The sequence below is a fragment of the Peromyscus maniculatus genome, chromosome 19 (assembly GCF_049852395.1).
Source record: "Peromyscus maniculatus bairdii isolate BWxNUB_F1_BW_parent chromosome 19, HU_Pman_BW_mat_3.1, whole genome shotgun sequence".
Taxonomy (NCBI): Eukaryota; Metazoa; Chordata; class Mammalia; order Rodentia; family Cricetidae; genus Peromyscus; species Peromyscus maniculatus.
Genome location: NC_134870.1, coordinates 21,949,381 through 21,966,500, shown reverse-complemented (window position 1 = coordinate 21,966,500; position 17,120 = coordinate 21,949,381). Strand labels below are relative to the sequence as shown.

The window sequence follows — 17,120 nt, the reverse complement described above, 5'->3', positions numbered from 1 at the left end:
GCCCTCCCCCCCGCCCCCAGGTTCTGATTCTTACAACTCCAATATCAATACCCTACCTCAGCCCCTAGTCAGTACCTGGATGCTTGAGAGCAGAGGCCCTGACTGGCTTCCTTGGAGCATCTACCACCCTTTGAAGCCACTGAACTGTCTGGACAGTCAGCTGATTGTCACCCAGGGCTTGGTAGGTGATAAGCAGAGTTCTTCAGAGGACAGACCCTGAGGCCTCCAGGTAGTGATCATCCACGGGTCTGCTGAAGAGCAGATAGTTTTTCAGGCTGCTGGCCAGGGCTGCAGGAGGCCTGTGGGAGTGGATGTTTCTGAGACAGAGGACAAAGTCCTGTAATAAATTACATATACCCACAGTGCTTAGCCACTTCCTCTTGGGGCCATTCTATCTCCTCTGTCCTTTCTTTCCTATACTGCCGGGAGCTCGGAACCTGTCTCCCTACCTGGATCTTTCAGGTGCCCAGGGTGGAGGGGCAGGGAATCAACAGGACCGCCATACTCTGATCCTGACAAGGTAAGAGAGTCCTGGGATATGTGGAAGGAGGGGTTCCAGGCAGGAGGTGGGTCTGGAGACACAGACCTGGGAACAGGGTGGGGCAGCCCTGTGGAGTAGAGGGCTGCGGATGCCACCCACCTCCAGACGTAGGAAAACCAAAACCTCAGTCCAGCAGGTGATAGATACGGCAGTTGATTTGGGCAGCAGGCTTACTCTGGAAGGCTGAGAAGGTTGAGAAGGGCTATGAAGTCTTATGCTACAGGAGAGCCGGCACCACTCAGGAAAGTGGCCGCTGCCACCTCCCATTCAGTCCTCTCTCTGCTGGAAGGCCTCCCACGAAATCCAAGGGGCTGAGGACAGCACAGGTACCATGCTGTGGCCCTGTTGTACCATATGAGGAGGTCCGTTGTATTTGTGAGATACTCCGGTGATATTGTCTCCATTTTATAGGCAAGAAACTGAGGTCTGGGCTGAGGTGTTTCAGCCAGAAGCACAGCTGATCTCGACTTCCACCTAGGTTCACCCACTTGATCCACAGAGGCAGGTTCCTGTGTTTAGTCAACTCTGGGCAGGGGGCGGTGCTGAGGCATTGGTTTGTGGCAAAACAGGCACTCACTGGCCTCAGAGCCTTCTCAATGTTTGAGTGTTGGGTGAATGAGACGGTAAAAGAGATAGAAGGCTGTAGGTACCTCCGTTTGGGGCTTGGTGTGTACCATCCCCATTCATGGAGGAGGAAACTGGAGACAGAAGTCAGTAGAGACCGCTGAAGTTTGGGAGCGAGTAGTGTATGGGTCCCCACCCTGAGCCTCCTAAGTTGGGTATGTGTGTTTCGTATTCCTAGGCCTTCACTTAGGATCTACCTTATATCTGTGGATGCCAACTTTGTTCTAATTCATAAGATCTCTGAACTCTGGTCAGGACTGTAGCTTTAAAAAAAAAAAAAAAAAAGCCCATGAGGATCCTGAAATTTCCATGCTTGTACAGTAAGTCCTTTACTGACTGAGCCATCTCCCCAGCCCTCCCCCCCCCCGTGCCTGCGCCCCCCAAAAGTTCACTCAGTTGGTATTGCTTACTCTTCATGATTTCTGTCTCAAACTGAGCAAGAGAACACAGGGACAATTGTCGTCGGCATACCTGATGTGGGCCAGCCTCTTCTCTGACACACTGTTTTTTTTAACCCCCAGAACTCTCTCGAGCTCCTAGGCAGGGACTCAAGCAGGAACTGTGATGAAAGTTCTCCGGTACCATCCTATCAACTTAATCTGAGTCCAGAAGGTACTCACTGAGATTTCCAGGTTGTGTCCCAGAACAAAGAGCTGGATCAGGGACACATGGATAATGAAAGAAATGGAGACTGTTTATTAAGAAAGAGAAAGGGACTCTCATACAAACACCTTCATATATTTGTGCAACACTCTGGTGATATTGTCTCCATTTTATAGGCAAGAGACTGAGGTCTGGGTGGAGGTGCTCAGCCAGCCGGAAGCACAGCTGATATTGACTTCCACCTAGGATCTCCATATTCCAGGTACGGCAGAAACAATAATAATGTTTCAGTATTGAAACAGGAAGCAAAACAGTGGCTTTATGTAGCTTACATATACACCAATAATAGAATAGGATTAAAAATAAATGAGAAAGCAAGATGAAGAGAAAATCAAGGTGGGAAAAGTGGGTCAGAGAGCTGGGAAAGGTCCCAGGCTCAAAGGCCCCGGGCCACAAGTCTCCATCTGTTATAGGTCATGTGTGTAGCTTCTGCCATACCTGGAATATGGAGATCTCAGAGCCTTTCTTAACATCTTCTTCATCCTCCCCTCTTTCCTCCCCACAACCCACTTCCTTGTGCCCCTCCTGGGAACCCTATCTCTTGGGTACACAGGTTCTGGCTTCTCACCAGTGTGAGATCTGGGTAAACCTCTTTACTTTGCCAAGTTCCAGTTCTCCCAAATATATGAATGATTATGAAAACATTATATATATATATATAATATGTATATATATAATATGTATATATATATATATGATTATCTTGCAACTAGAAGGGATATTGTACCTGCAATTCTTGAACTAATAAATTATGTAACAACAACAACTGGGTGTGGCTCAGTTGGTAGACTGTTCCACTAGCATGAACTAAGTCCTGGGTTCAGTCTCCCTCAGTGCATAAATTGTAAGTGGTGATGCATGCCTGTGATCCCAGTACTGGAGAGAAAGAAGAAAGATCAGAAGTTCAAAGTGGTCGTTGGATACAGAGTGAGTTTGAAGGCAACCCAGGGTACATGAGACCCTATCAATGATAATAGATGATAGATAGATAGATAGATAGATAGATAGATAGATAGATAGATAGATAGATAGATAGATGATAGAGATAATAGATAGATGACAGATAGGGGAAGAAGGAAGAGGAAAGACAGGAAAGGAAGTGGGAAGACAGGAAACAAGCTTGCTCTTGTATGAGAGAAGCATAACAGCTTTTGATTTCTTGATGCTGGCAGGCTCTTTTCTTAAGGCTGACCATTCACAGTGTCCTTCTCTGGGTTTCCTCTGGGCCACTGACCAGGTTGGGTGCGTCCTGAATGCAGGTTTGTCTGGCTTAAATCCTGTCACCCACAGAAGTGTGCTGACGTGACCTGGGAGCCCCTGCCCTGGCTGCGGCTCCTCTCTCCTGCATCAGCCTTCCCTTTCATTGAGTGGTGACTCCCATGTCCTGGACCCATGGCTCTGGGGCCATGTGGAGAATAGGCAATCTCTGGTGACCCAGGATAGCTTCTATGACTTACTCAGGTCTTGCCCAGCCATAGATATCCTTTCTACCCAGAGAATACTCATACCCTTTTGGTAAGCAAAACTCTGGTATCTTTGGGGCTGGCATTTCACGGGCCAGGGTCAATGCTGGATTTTCTTTTTGGAACCTAGTCTGCTTGCCTGTGAGGCAAGAGATCTCCAAGAAAAGTGTAGGTTCTGTGGCTTTCATGACAGAATGTGGACAAATTTCCCCATGTGCTCTGGCACAAGCCCCCAGCATATAGCACTCCCCGGTCCTCAGCACTTGGGTCTCTTCCCACCCCCATTTCACAAGTGTTTTCTACTGCCCTCATACTCAAGTTCACTGGCATCTGGGAGAGAACTAGTGTGGTGATTCTGTGGAAAGCTTTGAGAGCCAGAAGTCCTCGAGGACAGTCACCCTAACATCAGGTTATCTGGGATGCTGAGATGCTGACCCCATGTGTTAAATTCCATTTTTTTTCAGAGTTTTCAAGGGGGCCTGAGCTAGGATGAAGGCCTCAGATTCTCAAAGGGCAGAGACTTTCAAAATATAATAGTGTTCCCTTCAGGACAGTGCCTCATCTGCCTTCCTGAGCAGATCTATCTATCTATCTATCTATCTATCTATCTATCTATCTATCTATCTATCTATCTATCTATCTATCATGTATGTATGTATGTATGTATGTATCTATCTATCTATCTATCTATCTATCTATCTATCTATCTATCTATCTTCTTACCTACCTATATCTATTTATCTATATATCTACCTATCCATCCATTTGTTCATTCATTCACCCATCCCTCCATCCATCTACACATCCACTAATGTATTCATAATCCACTCTCTTACTCACCTCAATCCATCCATTCACTGGTCCACGCATTCATTTAGAAAACTGAGCGCTGCATGGTGAGTTCTCAAGTCTCACACAATTCTGGGAGAGCCATGCACAATGCCATATAAAAACAGGACCAACTGCTAAGGTAGAAAACAGAAGCTTCTGCATGTAATGTGACTAGGTGTATATGTATATGTACGTGAGTGTGTGTTCCAAATCCAGACCAAATACATAGACACAAAGATAAGAGAAAGCGTGTGGTTTTCAAGGCCTGCATGAAGTTCAGGGTGTAGAGGTGGTATGCGAAATAGACTATAAGCTGAAAAAGTACATAGGTTATGATACTGAAGAGTTTTAAAAGACAGCTGGGGCATCCAAATCTATAAGTCTATGGGGGCCATTCTTATTCAAACCTTCACATTGCACTCTCTGGCCTCCATTGACTTGTTTCAGAGCTCTGCCCTTGCCAAGCTCCCCATCTGGGGTTACAGGGGTCACCCAGTTTCCATCTCTGGTACTAGCAAATTGTATTTTGTGCTTTTCTTAATTTTACTGAGTTATTATTTTGTTGGATTTTTTTTTGTTGTTGATGTTTTTTGGTCAGGTTTCTGGTTGTATTGATTTCTTGTTTTGTTTTGTTTTGTTTGTTGTTGTGCCAATTTCTGATCTACTTTAGAAAAATAATTTCTTTCCTCCTCTTACTTTAGGGTTATATTTTCCTTGCTTCCACAGCTTCCTAACATGGAAGCTCAGGTTGTAGATCTCAGATCTTCTTCCCTCTTTTGTGATCTACATTTTCCATATGTACTTCCTTCTCTGGATTTCTCAAATGTTGGTCAGCTATACTTAGTTGGTATTTATATAGTTGATATTATTCCACCTTTTTCTTGGGACTTTTTTTTGCCCATGTGTCTAAAGGTATATTTATTAATCTCCAAATAGGTTAAGACTTTTCATTTGTTTATTGGTTTTTTTCTGAGACAGGGTTTCTCTGTGTAGCCCTGGCTGTCCTGGAACTTTCTCTGTAGACCAGGCTGACCTCAAACTCTCAGAGATCTGCCTGCCTCTACCTCCTGAGTGCTGGAGTTAAAGGCATCTGCTACCACTGCCTGGCAACTTTTCATTTTTTTTTGTTATTGATTTCTAATTCAGTTGCATTGTAGTCTGAGGAGATGCTTTACATGGTTTATTTTTTTTATTTTATTTTATTTTTTGGTTTATTTTTTTTAATTGGTAAGGTGTGCTGTAGGTGGAAGTTTCTGTCCCTCATGCCAGTTTCCAAATAACCAGACACAGAGGCTTAATATTAATTGTAAATTCTCGGCTAATAGTTCAGGCTTGTTAATAGATAACTATTACATTTAAATTAATCCATGTTTCTTATCTATGCTTTGCCACATGGCTCAGTACCTTTTCTCAGTATGGCCTTCCCATCTTGCTTCTTTCTGCCTCTGCTGTGACTCTCTGACTCTGCCCTCCTTCTTCCCATCATTCTCAGTTTGGCTCTCCTGCCTAACTTTATCCTTTTCAGCTATTGGTCAGCCAGCTTCTTTATTAAACCAATTACAGTGACAGATCTTCACAGTGTTCAAAAGGATTATTCCACAGCATTTCCCCCTTTCATCTAATTAAAAAGGAAGGTTTTAACTTTAACATAGTAAGATTATATACAACAAAAGCAGTTATCGAGTAAGAATTACTATTGGAGAAATTATTTTGGCCACTCCACGTAGTTAAAAGGATATTTATTTAATGGCGTAACTCACAAATTAAGTAATGGGTCGGTCGCAGGGTCTGGGGAAGGTGTATTGCAATCCAACGGTGTTCTCCGGAGCTCTGCACAGTCCACCTTCACCATTCAGCATCCCTGCACAGAGAGAGCGCACAGAGAGAGTGCTGGCCCATCCAGCTCTCGGGTCCCCAGGCGCCTCCCCTCGCCCCGCCTCGTAGGCGTGACAGTTGCCAGAGTCTCAATGGGGGTTGGAACTTTCAGATCCAAGCTGGAATGGCTACCCACTACAAATTACAGTTACAATATCTAGTCCATTTGTATTTGGCAAAATAGGGAAGTTATTTTATTACATATTTTATTTTTGTGACTCTAAAGTTTTATAACTAATTTACTTTTTATTATAGTTAAGAAAAACTTTAACTATGACTATCTAGTTTTCAGGTCCATCAAAGACTCTAGAAGGGTGAAATGTTACTTAATGACATGGACATATAGATGCCTGGACAGTCACACTAGGTTCTTCTGTAATGTTGGGCATCCAACTTTGGCCTGTAGGCCTAGTATATCTGACAGACATTTCTGAGAAGCAGGGAATTTTGAAGGACTGTCCTACCTTGTCTTGGCAAAGTTTGGTAGTTGCTTTTGTTTGTGTCCTGCTGTTCCAGTTTGGACAGTGTATTGTCAGCAATTGAGGAAAGGGCAGTTTTTTTCCCCAAATGGCTAGCTTTTGCCATAAAGGAAGTAAACTTCATATGGAGGTTCTTCAATGCCCATCATCTTCTTTTGAAGTAAATTGGTACTGTCAGGAGCAGAGATGTCTTACTGTTCTGAAAAGCCGTTTGCCATGAAAACATTTTAAGTGCCATTATCAGTAGATCTTTGAGGTATTTGAATACCATCTATCTAAATATTTCTATGTATGACCTTGAAAACATACCTAACATGACTATAAGTTTGACTATTATAGATTACTATTAATTTGTATTTCTTAATTATATATTATATTTTTAGATGAGCTTTATAAACACAATACTTCAAACAAGAGTATAAATATATAGTATAACAAAATTAACTTTAAATTTGTATCAATATACAAAAATCCATACCAATGTAAATTTTTAAGACTAGTAGTTACTTTTTTGTCTTAAAAGTAGATTCAATAACTTACTCTTTTATCCTATCATTTCTATATCTTCCCTTTTTCTTTTCAGAAAGCGATCCTTGAATCTAATCTCCTTTGTTGAGCTTTTTTTCCTGACCATTACCAATAACAATGCAACCAACCCACTTAAATGATAATAAATATCCATAACCCATCTTTTGAGAATGTAGGCATCATTCTCTAGACTACTTCCTGTTGTTTGGGGGTGCTGGTAATCTTTGGAAGAACCTGGAGAAAATCAGGATAATTGTTAGGTTTTGGCTGGAGTATTCTGTGAGGCTGGATCATCTTAGTTAGCATCCTTGAAGCTGTTCTGGATGCTGGATCACCTGGACCATCTGTTTTCATTGGTGTCTGGTCTCCTTGCTCTGAAAATACAGAAACTTTTAAAGGTAACATACATATCTATATTAATATGGGTATAGACTGTGCATTGTATAAAAGTCAACCAAAGATGATTGTTTTGTTTTATGTTTGAGCAGATAGAATACACATTATGTATTTTGTGTTTTTTCTAGGTTTATTGTTTTATGTTTGTAGTCAGAATTTTCAAGGGGTCTTTCTTGATCAAACTTGATTTTCTTTAACCCAGAATGAATCCACAGCCTCTCATTTCCTGTGGAAATAAAACCATAATCTCTCCCCCAAAGTAAAACATCCTTTGTCTTAAAATTTGAAGTCAAAATATTTTCAAAGTGTATAGGCTGGTTCAATCTATCAGTTTTCATAATCCAGTGTCTCTTAGCAGCCAAAAACAATTAAAGACAACACAATAACATACAGGATTCAGACTCTCTGTGTATTTTCCATCTTTACATGGTTTATTTCTTTTATATTAATTTATTCCCCTTTCAAGGACTTTATTTTATTATTTTAAAACTATATATATATATATATATATGTATATATATATATATATATGACTGTCTATACCTTCTCTTTTCTCTTCCAAGCCTATGTATATTTTTAAACACATTGTAACCTGTTTAGAGGGTTTTTTTTTTCCCATCTGAATCTGTCTTTACTATGTCTCTGTAATCTTTTTTGACTGCATGAGTAAAACCCCAAACCTGCCACACTGTGTACTGGTGGAGCTCTCATTGGTGGTTCAAGCTCACAGGCAGCGACTGGGAGATGCTTCTCTGTATGGTGGCCTGTGTGAGAGACTGTAGGAAACTGCCATGCCGCTTAGTTTATGGTGTACTGGCGGCTGCCAGGAGATGCATCTCTGTACTGTGGCCAGCCTGAGAAACACAAGACTAGGAAGCCAAGTTTGGCTCCTTTTTCTGTGTATTTGGAACCTTTTAAAAGCTTTTCAGGTTTTATGAGGATCTTTGTTGCTTGATGGTGGGTGCCAGTGTGCAATTATGGGCCAGTAAGGAAAGTGATCTCTCTTAACAAATATTCCATGTGAGATTGAAAAGAATGTATACTCTGCTGTTTTTGGACAAAGTGCTGTATAAAAATCACAATTTGCACACTTGTAGTGTCATCTTTGATCGATGGTGGTGTTGAGGTTGTATATTTTTCATACTGATTTTCTGCATGTTGATTCTCTCCATTTCTGATAAAGCGGACTATAAAGGTGGATTCTGCTACTTCCTCTTACAGATTTATCCCTTTTCCCCTTATTATTTTAGCACTCTGTTGTTAGGTGTATAGATGTTAGGGACTTAGTTTTGTTTTGTTTTTTTAAGAATTTAATCCCTAACTATCATGTAATATTTCTCTTCATTTCTCATCTTTTTCAAAAACTGAAATCTGTTCTCTATGAAATTATATGCCTATTCCAGCTTTCCTTTGATGAGTGTTAGTGACATGAATCTTTCTTCATCTCTTTAATAACACTATGTCTTTATAGTTTGGAGAACTGAGGAGATGAATTAATACAGTCACACAGACTTTGATGTACTCAAGGCAGATCTTCTGGAGAAGTCCAGAAAAACAGGGCTTCATTTGGGCCTGGTGATGGATATGGCCACCAGAAATGCTGCTTTTGGACCTAAAATTTTTAGGAGCCTGGCAGTAGCCCTAAACCTTCAGAGAGATTTCACAGAGGACTCTGAAAGAGAATACAGGAGGCCAGCTAGAATTCTTTAGCCTACATGAAGCACAGGACAAGAAGAGACTTGGGGAATTGTTGGCTCTGCTTATGCAATGAGAGGAGGTCTGGCCACAAGTTGTCCCTACAGCTGAACTTTTCTCTGCCCCTCCCCACAGTCACGTCTTTACCTTCCCACCACTGAGTCTGGTAGAAGTGAAAAAGTGAACTAACTGGGCAGTGAAATGTAGCATAATAGCGGCATGGTAGCAGCATTGCTCTGGCAAGTCGTAAGCAGATCTGAGACGACCTGGGCAGAGAGGCAGAGATGTTCGGGAAAAACCCCATCTGTAGGGTTAAGTCCAATCCTCTTCAACAAGTCTCTGAGGCCCTGGCCCCCTAGTCCTGCATCAGGCACATAGTAAAGTCTCATAATCTGACCTTGTAGACCCCTCTTTGCCTCTGGCCTCAGGCACAATTTTGAAGCTAAAGTCTGTGGGGTCTAACATCACAGCTGCTTGCTGATTCAGGGGCCAGCAGGGGTTGAGGATGAATCACCTCAAACTAACTTGGATTAACTCCCACTACAAAGTGGGGAACTTCAGTGGAAGGAGCTGTCTGGTCTTAATCCCCCACCAACAGCCCTTCTTGAGTCTCAGGTTTCCTAGCTACTAGCTCAGGCGGACAGTCTTCTGAGTGTGCTACAGTCTTTGTGAATGAGTCTCACAAACGGTACTCCATCACTCCCAGCCATTCTATTTGTTCTAGATCTACCCTCAAAGTAGAGAGGACCAATTTCCATCCACTGAAAGAATTTCATAAAACAAGGTGCTTTTATTAGTCAGCTTTCCATCACTATAATGAAATACTCAATGTAGGCTACTTATGAAATATGAAGAAGGAAGTTTTGGCTCGTGGTTCTGGAGGTTCAACTTCAGGGTTGGGAGGCTCCATTAGTTTGGACTTCATGTGAGGGCAGCATACCATGGCCGGGGTGAGTGTCATCAGTGCAAGTGGTCACATTTCAAGTCAGGAAGCAAGGAGAGACTAGATGGATGGGATGAGGTCACATACTCCAACTCAAGGGTACACTGCCCTCCATGACCTAAAGTGACTGCCCCATCTCTTAACGGCCCACAGAACTTCTCAGTTCCACCACTGTGTGTAGCACAAATCTTAATGGTCTTAATAATAAAAACCCATAGCCAGATATTGGAGATATCAGAGAAGCAGAGCAGCCAGCCACTAGGAAGACTTCTTACCTCTGGCAGTCCTCAGACTGAAAGGGCTGAGCTCCTGTCTCCACCCCACCTGATTACTTCCTCTCTCCGCCCAGCCATATCACTTCCCGTTTCCTCCTCCCAAGTGCTGGGATTAAAGGTGTGTGCCATCACTGCCTGGCCTGAGTGGCTAACGCTGCACTCTGATCTCCAGGCAAGCTTTATTTGTGAGAGCACAAACAAAATATCACCACAACCGTGAGAACCAAGCTTTTCATTGGTACTTATGAGGGACATTCAATTATACTCAAAACAGAGCAGTACGTCAAAGAATTGGTGAACTATTCTAAACTACCACAGTAGCTAATAAAACTAGAGTTCTGATGTAGGAGGCCAGGAGGATTCATTTGCCCCGCTGAAGCCCCTTCACCTGGGAAGTCACCTCAGCATGCAGAGGGACAGTGGAAAGCAGGCCAGTGGTGGAGCTGGAAGCTGAGGGTGACTGCTCTCTTTTTCATATGTATTTATTTATTGTGTGTGGCAGGGGACATATGGTGCCACATGTAACAGTTGAGAATAGCTTTTGGGAGTCACTTTCCCTATTCTACAACATGGGTCTCCAGGATTTGAACTTACACCATGAGGCTTGGTGGCAAGCATCTTTACCCTGTCACTCACTAGCCCCTGTGGTTTTCCTTCTGTAACACAAGTCAAAATGTACAGACCAAATAGCAGGGAGAAAAATCTGCAAGCAAGATGGTTCTTGTTTTGTTTGTTGAAAAGGACTGACCAAGGCTGAGTCAGGTTTCTCTACGTCTTTTCATTCTAACACCTCTCTGGGTTCCTTGAGATGGAAAGAGGGCCCAGACTCCCTGCAAAGACCTGGGCCTTCTTGAAAGTCTTCTCAGCATTCTGACAGATGTTTATACTTCCCCACAGCAGAGGGTATGGGGACAAGAGGCAGATTTTAAAATTAGGGAGAAGATTCTCCTTCTTTGCTTGTTAGATGAAAAGCTTTGCCAAGCAAGGTAGCTCAGTTGATCAAGAGCTTGTAACATAAACTAGATTTACCCCTCCCCCAAATCCCACATTACAGAGAAAATCTGGGCATGGTGATACACACTTATAAGTTCTGGGAAGGCAGGGATAGGCGGATCCCTGGGGGGGGGGCACGGGGTCCCTTGCCAGCTAGTCTAAACTACTTGCCAAGTTGTTCCAGGCCAAGGAGAGACTCTGTCTCTCAAACCCAAGAAGAATGGTGCCTGAGGAGCAACATCTGAGACTGTCCTCTAGCTCCTGTTGTGTGACATAGTTCCTGGGAACCTGGAGCACACTGCACAGTCTGCTGGCCGATTGACAAGTGGGAGTGTCCTTTCCAGGCAGCTCAGTTAGTCTGAGCCCCTTCCTTCCTTCCTTCCTTCCTTCCTTCCTTCCTTCCTTCCTTCCTTCCTTCCTTCCTTCCTTCCTTCCTTTCCTTCCTTCCTTCCTTCCTTCCTTCCTTCCTTCCTTCCTTCCTTCCTTCCTCCCTCCCTCCCTCCCTCCCTCCCTCCCTCCATACCTCCCTCCCTCCCTCCCTCTCTTCCTTCCTTATTTTAGATTTTATTTATTTTTATTTTGTGTGTTTGCTTGAATGTATGTCTGTGCACCCTGCACACAGAGTGCTCCCAGAGGGCAGAAGAGGGTGTCAGGTCACCTGGGACTAGAATCACAGATGTTTGTGGCGCTGGGAACTGAACCCAGGTCCTTGTGAAAAGCAACCCATCTCTCCAAAGCCCTCTGGTCTGGGCCTGTTCCAGGCAGCTTGGCTACTGTTTGCCTTTTCTGGTGGTTCAGTTGGTCTGAGCCTGCTCTAGGCTTGTTGAAAGTCTCTCTTAGCACTTCTTATGCCTTTATAAGTTGCAGGGTCTGGTGAGCCTGATGCGTTCCAAGGACTTCCCGAGGCTATTGTGTTGCTTGTTTTCTGTTTTAGCAATATTCCCTGCTTGATGGAGGATGGAATGTTTCACCTCCCTTTAGAATAGCCTGGATATTAAGGAGCTTCCCTCCAAAGATGGAATGTTTTATTTGGGAGGAAATGACTAAACAATACCTTCACCACACATTTGCACACATGTACATATGTACCCACACATACATGAACATACCATGCCAAGTCTCAGCATTCCCCAGCTTCTATGTTCTCTCCCTGTAGAATGGTTTGATGCCATCTATTCTCAGAGCTGCCCCACTACTGGGCATCCTTACCAACCATAGAAGCCATAACTGTAACAACCCCATTTCCAGGGGGTTCCCATGCCCTTTCAGTAGATAGCTAAGGACTGTGTCCCTTCTGGCTCAGGCCTGTGCTAGAGGCAGGCAAACAGGAAGTGAACACCATAGATTCAGCACCTGCCTTGCCTGTTAACATATCAGAAAAGACAACAGCACTCAAGTCCGAATAACAGGAAGGGCATCTCCATGAGTGGGAAGGTTGGGGACCTGAGTTCCCCCATCTACCTGAGTGCTTCCATAGCACTCGAGAGCTTCCAGAAGCTGTAACACTGGAGAGCAGCCAGAAGCTGGGACAGGTTTGGAATGTGGTTGATCTGAGCTTAATTCCCAACCGTACAGTTCATTAAGGAAGTGACTTTTCCTCTTTTGAGCCCCAAGTCAAAATCAAGGGGCCAGGTCTTGAGAGGCTGGAGGAATGCTGGCTAGCTCAGGGCCCTTCTGAGCTATATAAGGAGACACTGATTAAAAGGTTTAGATCAAGGACTGTCTTAGTCAGTGTTCTATTGCTGTGAAGAGACACCATGACCCCAGCAACTTTTATAGGAGAAATCATTTAATTGGGGGCTTGCTTACACTTTCAGGGGCTTCGTCCATTATCGCTATGGCAGGGAGCATGGCAGCATGCAGGCACGGCGCTGGAGAAGTAGTTGAGAGCAACATCCTGATCCACAGGCAGAGAGAAAACTTGGCCTCGCGTGGGCTTTTGGAACCGCAAAGCCCACACTCAGTGACACACTTCCTCCACCAATACCACACCTACTCCCACAAGGCCGCACCTCTAATCCTTTAATCCTATCAAAAAGTTTCCACTCCCTGGTGACTAAGCATTTGAATATATGAGCCTATGGGGGTCACTCTTATTCAAATCACCACAAGTAAACAACCTGTGTGCAGCTGAGCCCTTCCTAGGACATATGGTGATGACCAGTTTGCATGGATATATGAGCAGTCAGAATTCTGGATTAGGTGGGCATGGAGGCACATGCTTGTAATCCAGAACTAGGAGGCAGAGACGGGGGATCCCGAGGACTCACTGCCCAAAGAACCTAGTCTACTTGGAGAGCTCCAAGTCCCAGTGAGAGGACCTCGTCTCAAAAAACAAGGCGGATACCGAAGAAATGGCTAATTAGGTAAAAATGCTTGCTCTACAGATATGACAACTAGAACTCAGGTATAAGCACCCATGTCTCTGAGGGTGGGGCTGCCCACCTGTAACCTCAGCCTTTGGAGGTGGAGTCAGGGACCCCAGGGAAAGCTGTCTGGGTTCAGAGAGAGACCCTGCCTCAATACATAAAGTAGAGATGACCAAGGAAAAATCCAGCATCAACTTCTGGTCTCTTCATGCATGTGGGCACGTGTATGTACCCCTCATCATACACACGTACCACACATACACAAAAGGAAGAAAGAAAAAGATAAATAAAATAAATAAGTAAATGTGATGGATGGTGTCTTAGGGTTTGTATTGCTGTGAAGAGACACCATGACCACAGCAACTCTTATAAAGAAGAACATTTAATTGGGCTGGAGAGATGGCTCAGAGGTTAAGAGCACTGCTTGCTCTTCCAAAGGTCCTGAGTTCAATTCCCAGCAACCACATGGTGGCTCACAACCATCTGTAATGAGGTCTGGTGCCCTCTTCTGGCCTGAAGGGACACATGCAAGCAGAACACTGTATACATGATAAATAAATAAATAAATAAATAAAAGAAAAACATTTAATTAGGATGGCTTATGGTTCAGAGGTTCAGTCCTTTATTATCATGGTGGGACAAGGTGGTGTGCAGGCAGATATGGTGCTGGAGAAGGAGCTGAGAGTGCTACATCTTGATCCACAGGCAGCAGAAGGAGTCTGTGCTTGAGCACGGAAGACCTCAAAGCCCGCCCCCACACAGACACACTTCCTCCACGAAAGCCACACCTCCTAATGGTGCCACTCCCTAGGATCTTATGGGGGCTGATGACATTCAAACTACCACAGATGGCTCCCGAGAAACAACTCCCAGGGTAGACTTCTGTCTTCCACATGCATGCACACACAACATACACATGCACACATAGGAATACTCCTCCTCCTACCTCAAAACTTGGGCTTCTGGATGACAGGGCACTGCCCTACTCCCTGAATGGAGCCCAGAGCCAAGAGTCAAGTGTTCTTTGAAGGGGGTGTAGGATGAAGAAGACGAGAAACACTTTCTTACACACAGGCTGGGAATGTGGCTCACACATCCCACTATTCAGAGCTATTTCTGGAGCCAAGCTCCAGTCAAGACACTTGGGGATGGGATAGGCTGACAAATTCACAAGGCACCTGTTCTTTAGGGGCTCCATACTGATAGGCCATGGGACTGATGTTCTGTTTTTTTCCTCCTACAGGCTACAGGGAGCTGCTGACCTGGGATGTCGGTGTTCCGGCTGGTAAGGATAGCACTTACTGTGGAAGTTTCCCAAGGCTCAGTCGAATCACTTTCAGGAAAAAAAGAGAGTCACAGAGACACCAGAAGGCAAATTCTAGAGAGAGGGGATGGTAACTGAGAACTAGGAAGGAATCCATTATTGAAACAAGGCAAGTGTGGCTAACATTTGTGTCTCTGCAAAGTGGCCACTTGTGCACAGAAATTCCTCACTTAGATTCAGGGACATAAAAGGTGGGGGGCGGTTACTGGGATGGGGAGACAGCTCGGTCAGCAAAATGTTTGCCTTGCAAACAAGAGTACCTCAGATTGATACCCAAGAGCCTACTTTAAAAAAAAAGAAAGTGAATGAGAGGAGAGAGAGAGAGAGAGAGAGAGAGAGAGAGAGAGAGAGAGAGAGAGAGAGAGAGACCAGGTATGTTCGATATTTGCTTTTAATCCTAGCTCTGAGTCTCAGTTGTCAGCCAGCCTAGCTGAGCCGGTCAGTGTCAGTCTGTGAGAGATCTTAGCTCAAAAAACACAGTGGGCAGCCCTGAGGAACAATGGTTGAGATCGTCCTCTGGCCTACATACACACACACACACACACACACACACACACACACACACACACGCACGCACGCACGCACGCACACACGCACGCACGCACACACGCACGCATGTACACATACATTCACACACCACCACCTCTGCACACGCACTTGACACACTTGGGGCCGGAATGGGGAGTTCCCATTTGTTGTCTTATACAGCACTTGCAGAGAGCTTGCTCAGGAATAACAGTGTAGGAATGAGTCTGGGTCTGGGTGACCTTTATTCCGTTCATTCAGTAAATGTCTATGTTTCATTCGCTAGGTAATGACTCCATGTGTAGGAAGTGGAGTGAGATCTTGTTGATTATTTGAATCAAGAAATACTGAGAAGATGCCAGAGCCTGAGAGTGATTCAAAAGAAAAAAAAGTAGGGGTGTGCTCTTGTTCTCAGGCACTGTGAGGTACAGATCAAGTAAACTGTGTGTAGCTGAGCCCCTCACGGGACATAGGAAGATGGCAGTTGTTTGGCTCAGAGAACGTGTTCTGCAATACTACCTTAATAAAAGAAACCTTAATTCAAACCACATACTTAGGACAATGTGATTCATTAATATGACCAGTGTACACACTGTTAAATTATATGGCTTTGTAAGTTCTCAGGTAAGCCTTCTAGAAAACACAAGCCACTCTTTATGTGGTACACAGAGTGGTACCATAACTGTGCTTCTGGTTTTGAATGAGTGTACGTAGCTGACTTACACTGAGAAGCAGCAGACACATAGCAAACAGCATCAGATTGATGGCTACAGCATCCAGAAGAGGGCAGCTGAGGAAGCCCTGTCAAAGCTGACTCTGGAGTTAAAAGAACTTAGAGAGGGATGGCATTGTCCTGTTCCTTCCCCATAGTCTGTCCATGGACCTGGAGCTGGAGGGTAAAATAAAAGCCAGAGCACCCAGGACTCAATGGGGTAGAAACAAGCAGACAGAAAACATGGAGCAAGGGTGTCTTGTGAAGGGACAGACTAGTCCACCTTAGTTAGAGAGAAACAGGCTTGGAGGTACCAGGCAGATGGAGCAGGCATGAAGGGCGAGCATCTCCTGGATCTCCAGCCTCCCCAGACAGATGGCACAGGCATGAAGGGCGAGCATCTCCTGGATCTCCAGCCTCCCCAGGCAGATGGCACAGGCATGAAGGGCGAGCATCTCATGGATCTCCAGCCTCCCCAGGCAGGCTGACTTCTCTTTGTACCCAGCTTTTGTGGCTGCCCCCCAGCATCCTGAAACCTCTTCTTTAGATTCTGGCTGGGCTTGTACCTCCCCACGTTTTCCCTGAGCTGCTCTGCACATTCACAGGAGCTTTCCAAGCCTGGACATCTCAAAGTGTTAGGTTCCTTAGGTACTGGCTAGTGTTAAAGTCACGTGGGCTGGGGGAGACTTTTAAATCCCCTCTAGAAACTGGTAAATACTGGTTTAAAATAATGTATCATAATTTAAACAAACATCATCAACAACAACAAAAAACCCACCATGAAAGTGTGGTATTTCCTCTTTGGTCTGATGTGAAAATACATTGACTTTATCCCTCCACAATGCAGCCTGTGTTGGATCTCCTTTGGGACCTCCATTTCCTTG

The 17,120-nt window shown here is 44.4% G+C and overlaps 1 protein-coding gene across 1 annotated transcript in view; it reads left to right on the top strand.

The window, feature by feature from the left end:
• The first annotated feature begins 375 nt into the window (after positions 1-375).
• Myo7b (myosin VIIB) overlaps positions 376-17,120 on the top strand; it is an 85,670-nt gene continuing 68,925 nt past the window's right edge. The window contains exons 1-2 of the mRNA XM_015996660.3: positions 376-520; positions 14,919-14,960. Coding sequence (XP_015852146.1) covers positions 14,943-14,960 — 18 coding nt within the window. The 5' untranslated portion in view covers positions 376-520; positions 14,919-14,942. The remainder of the gene's footprint in view (positions 521-14,918; positions 14,961-17,120) is intronic.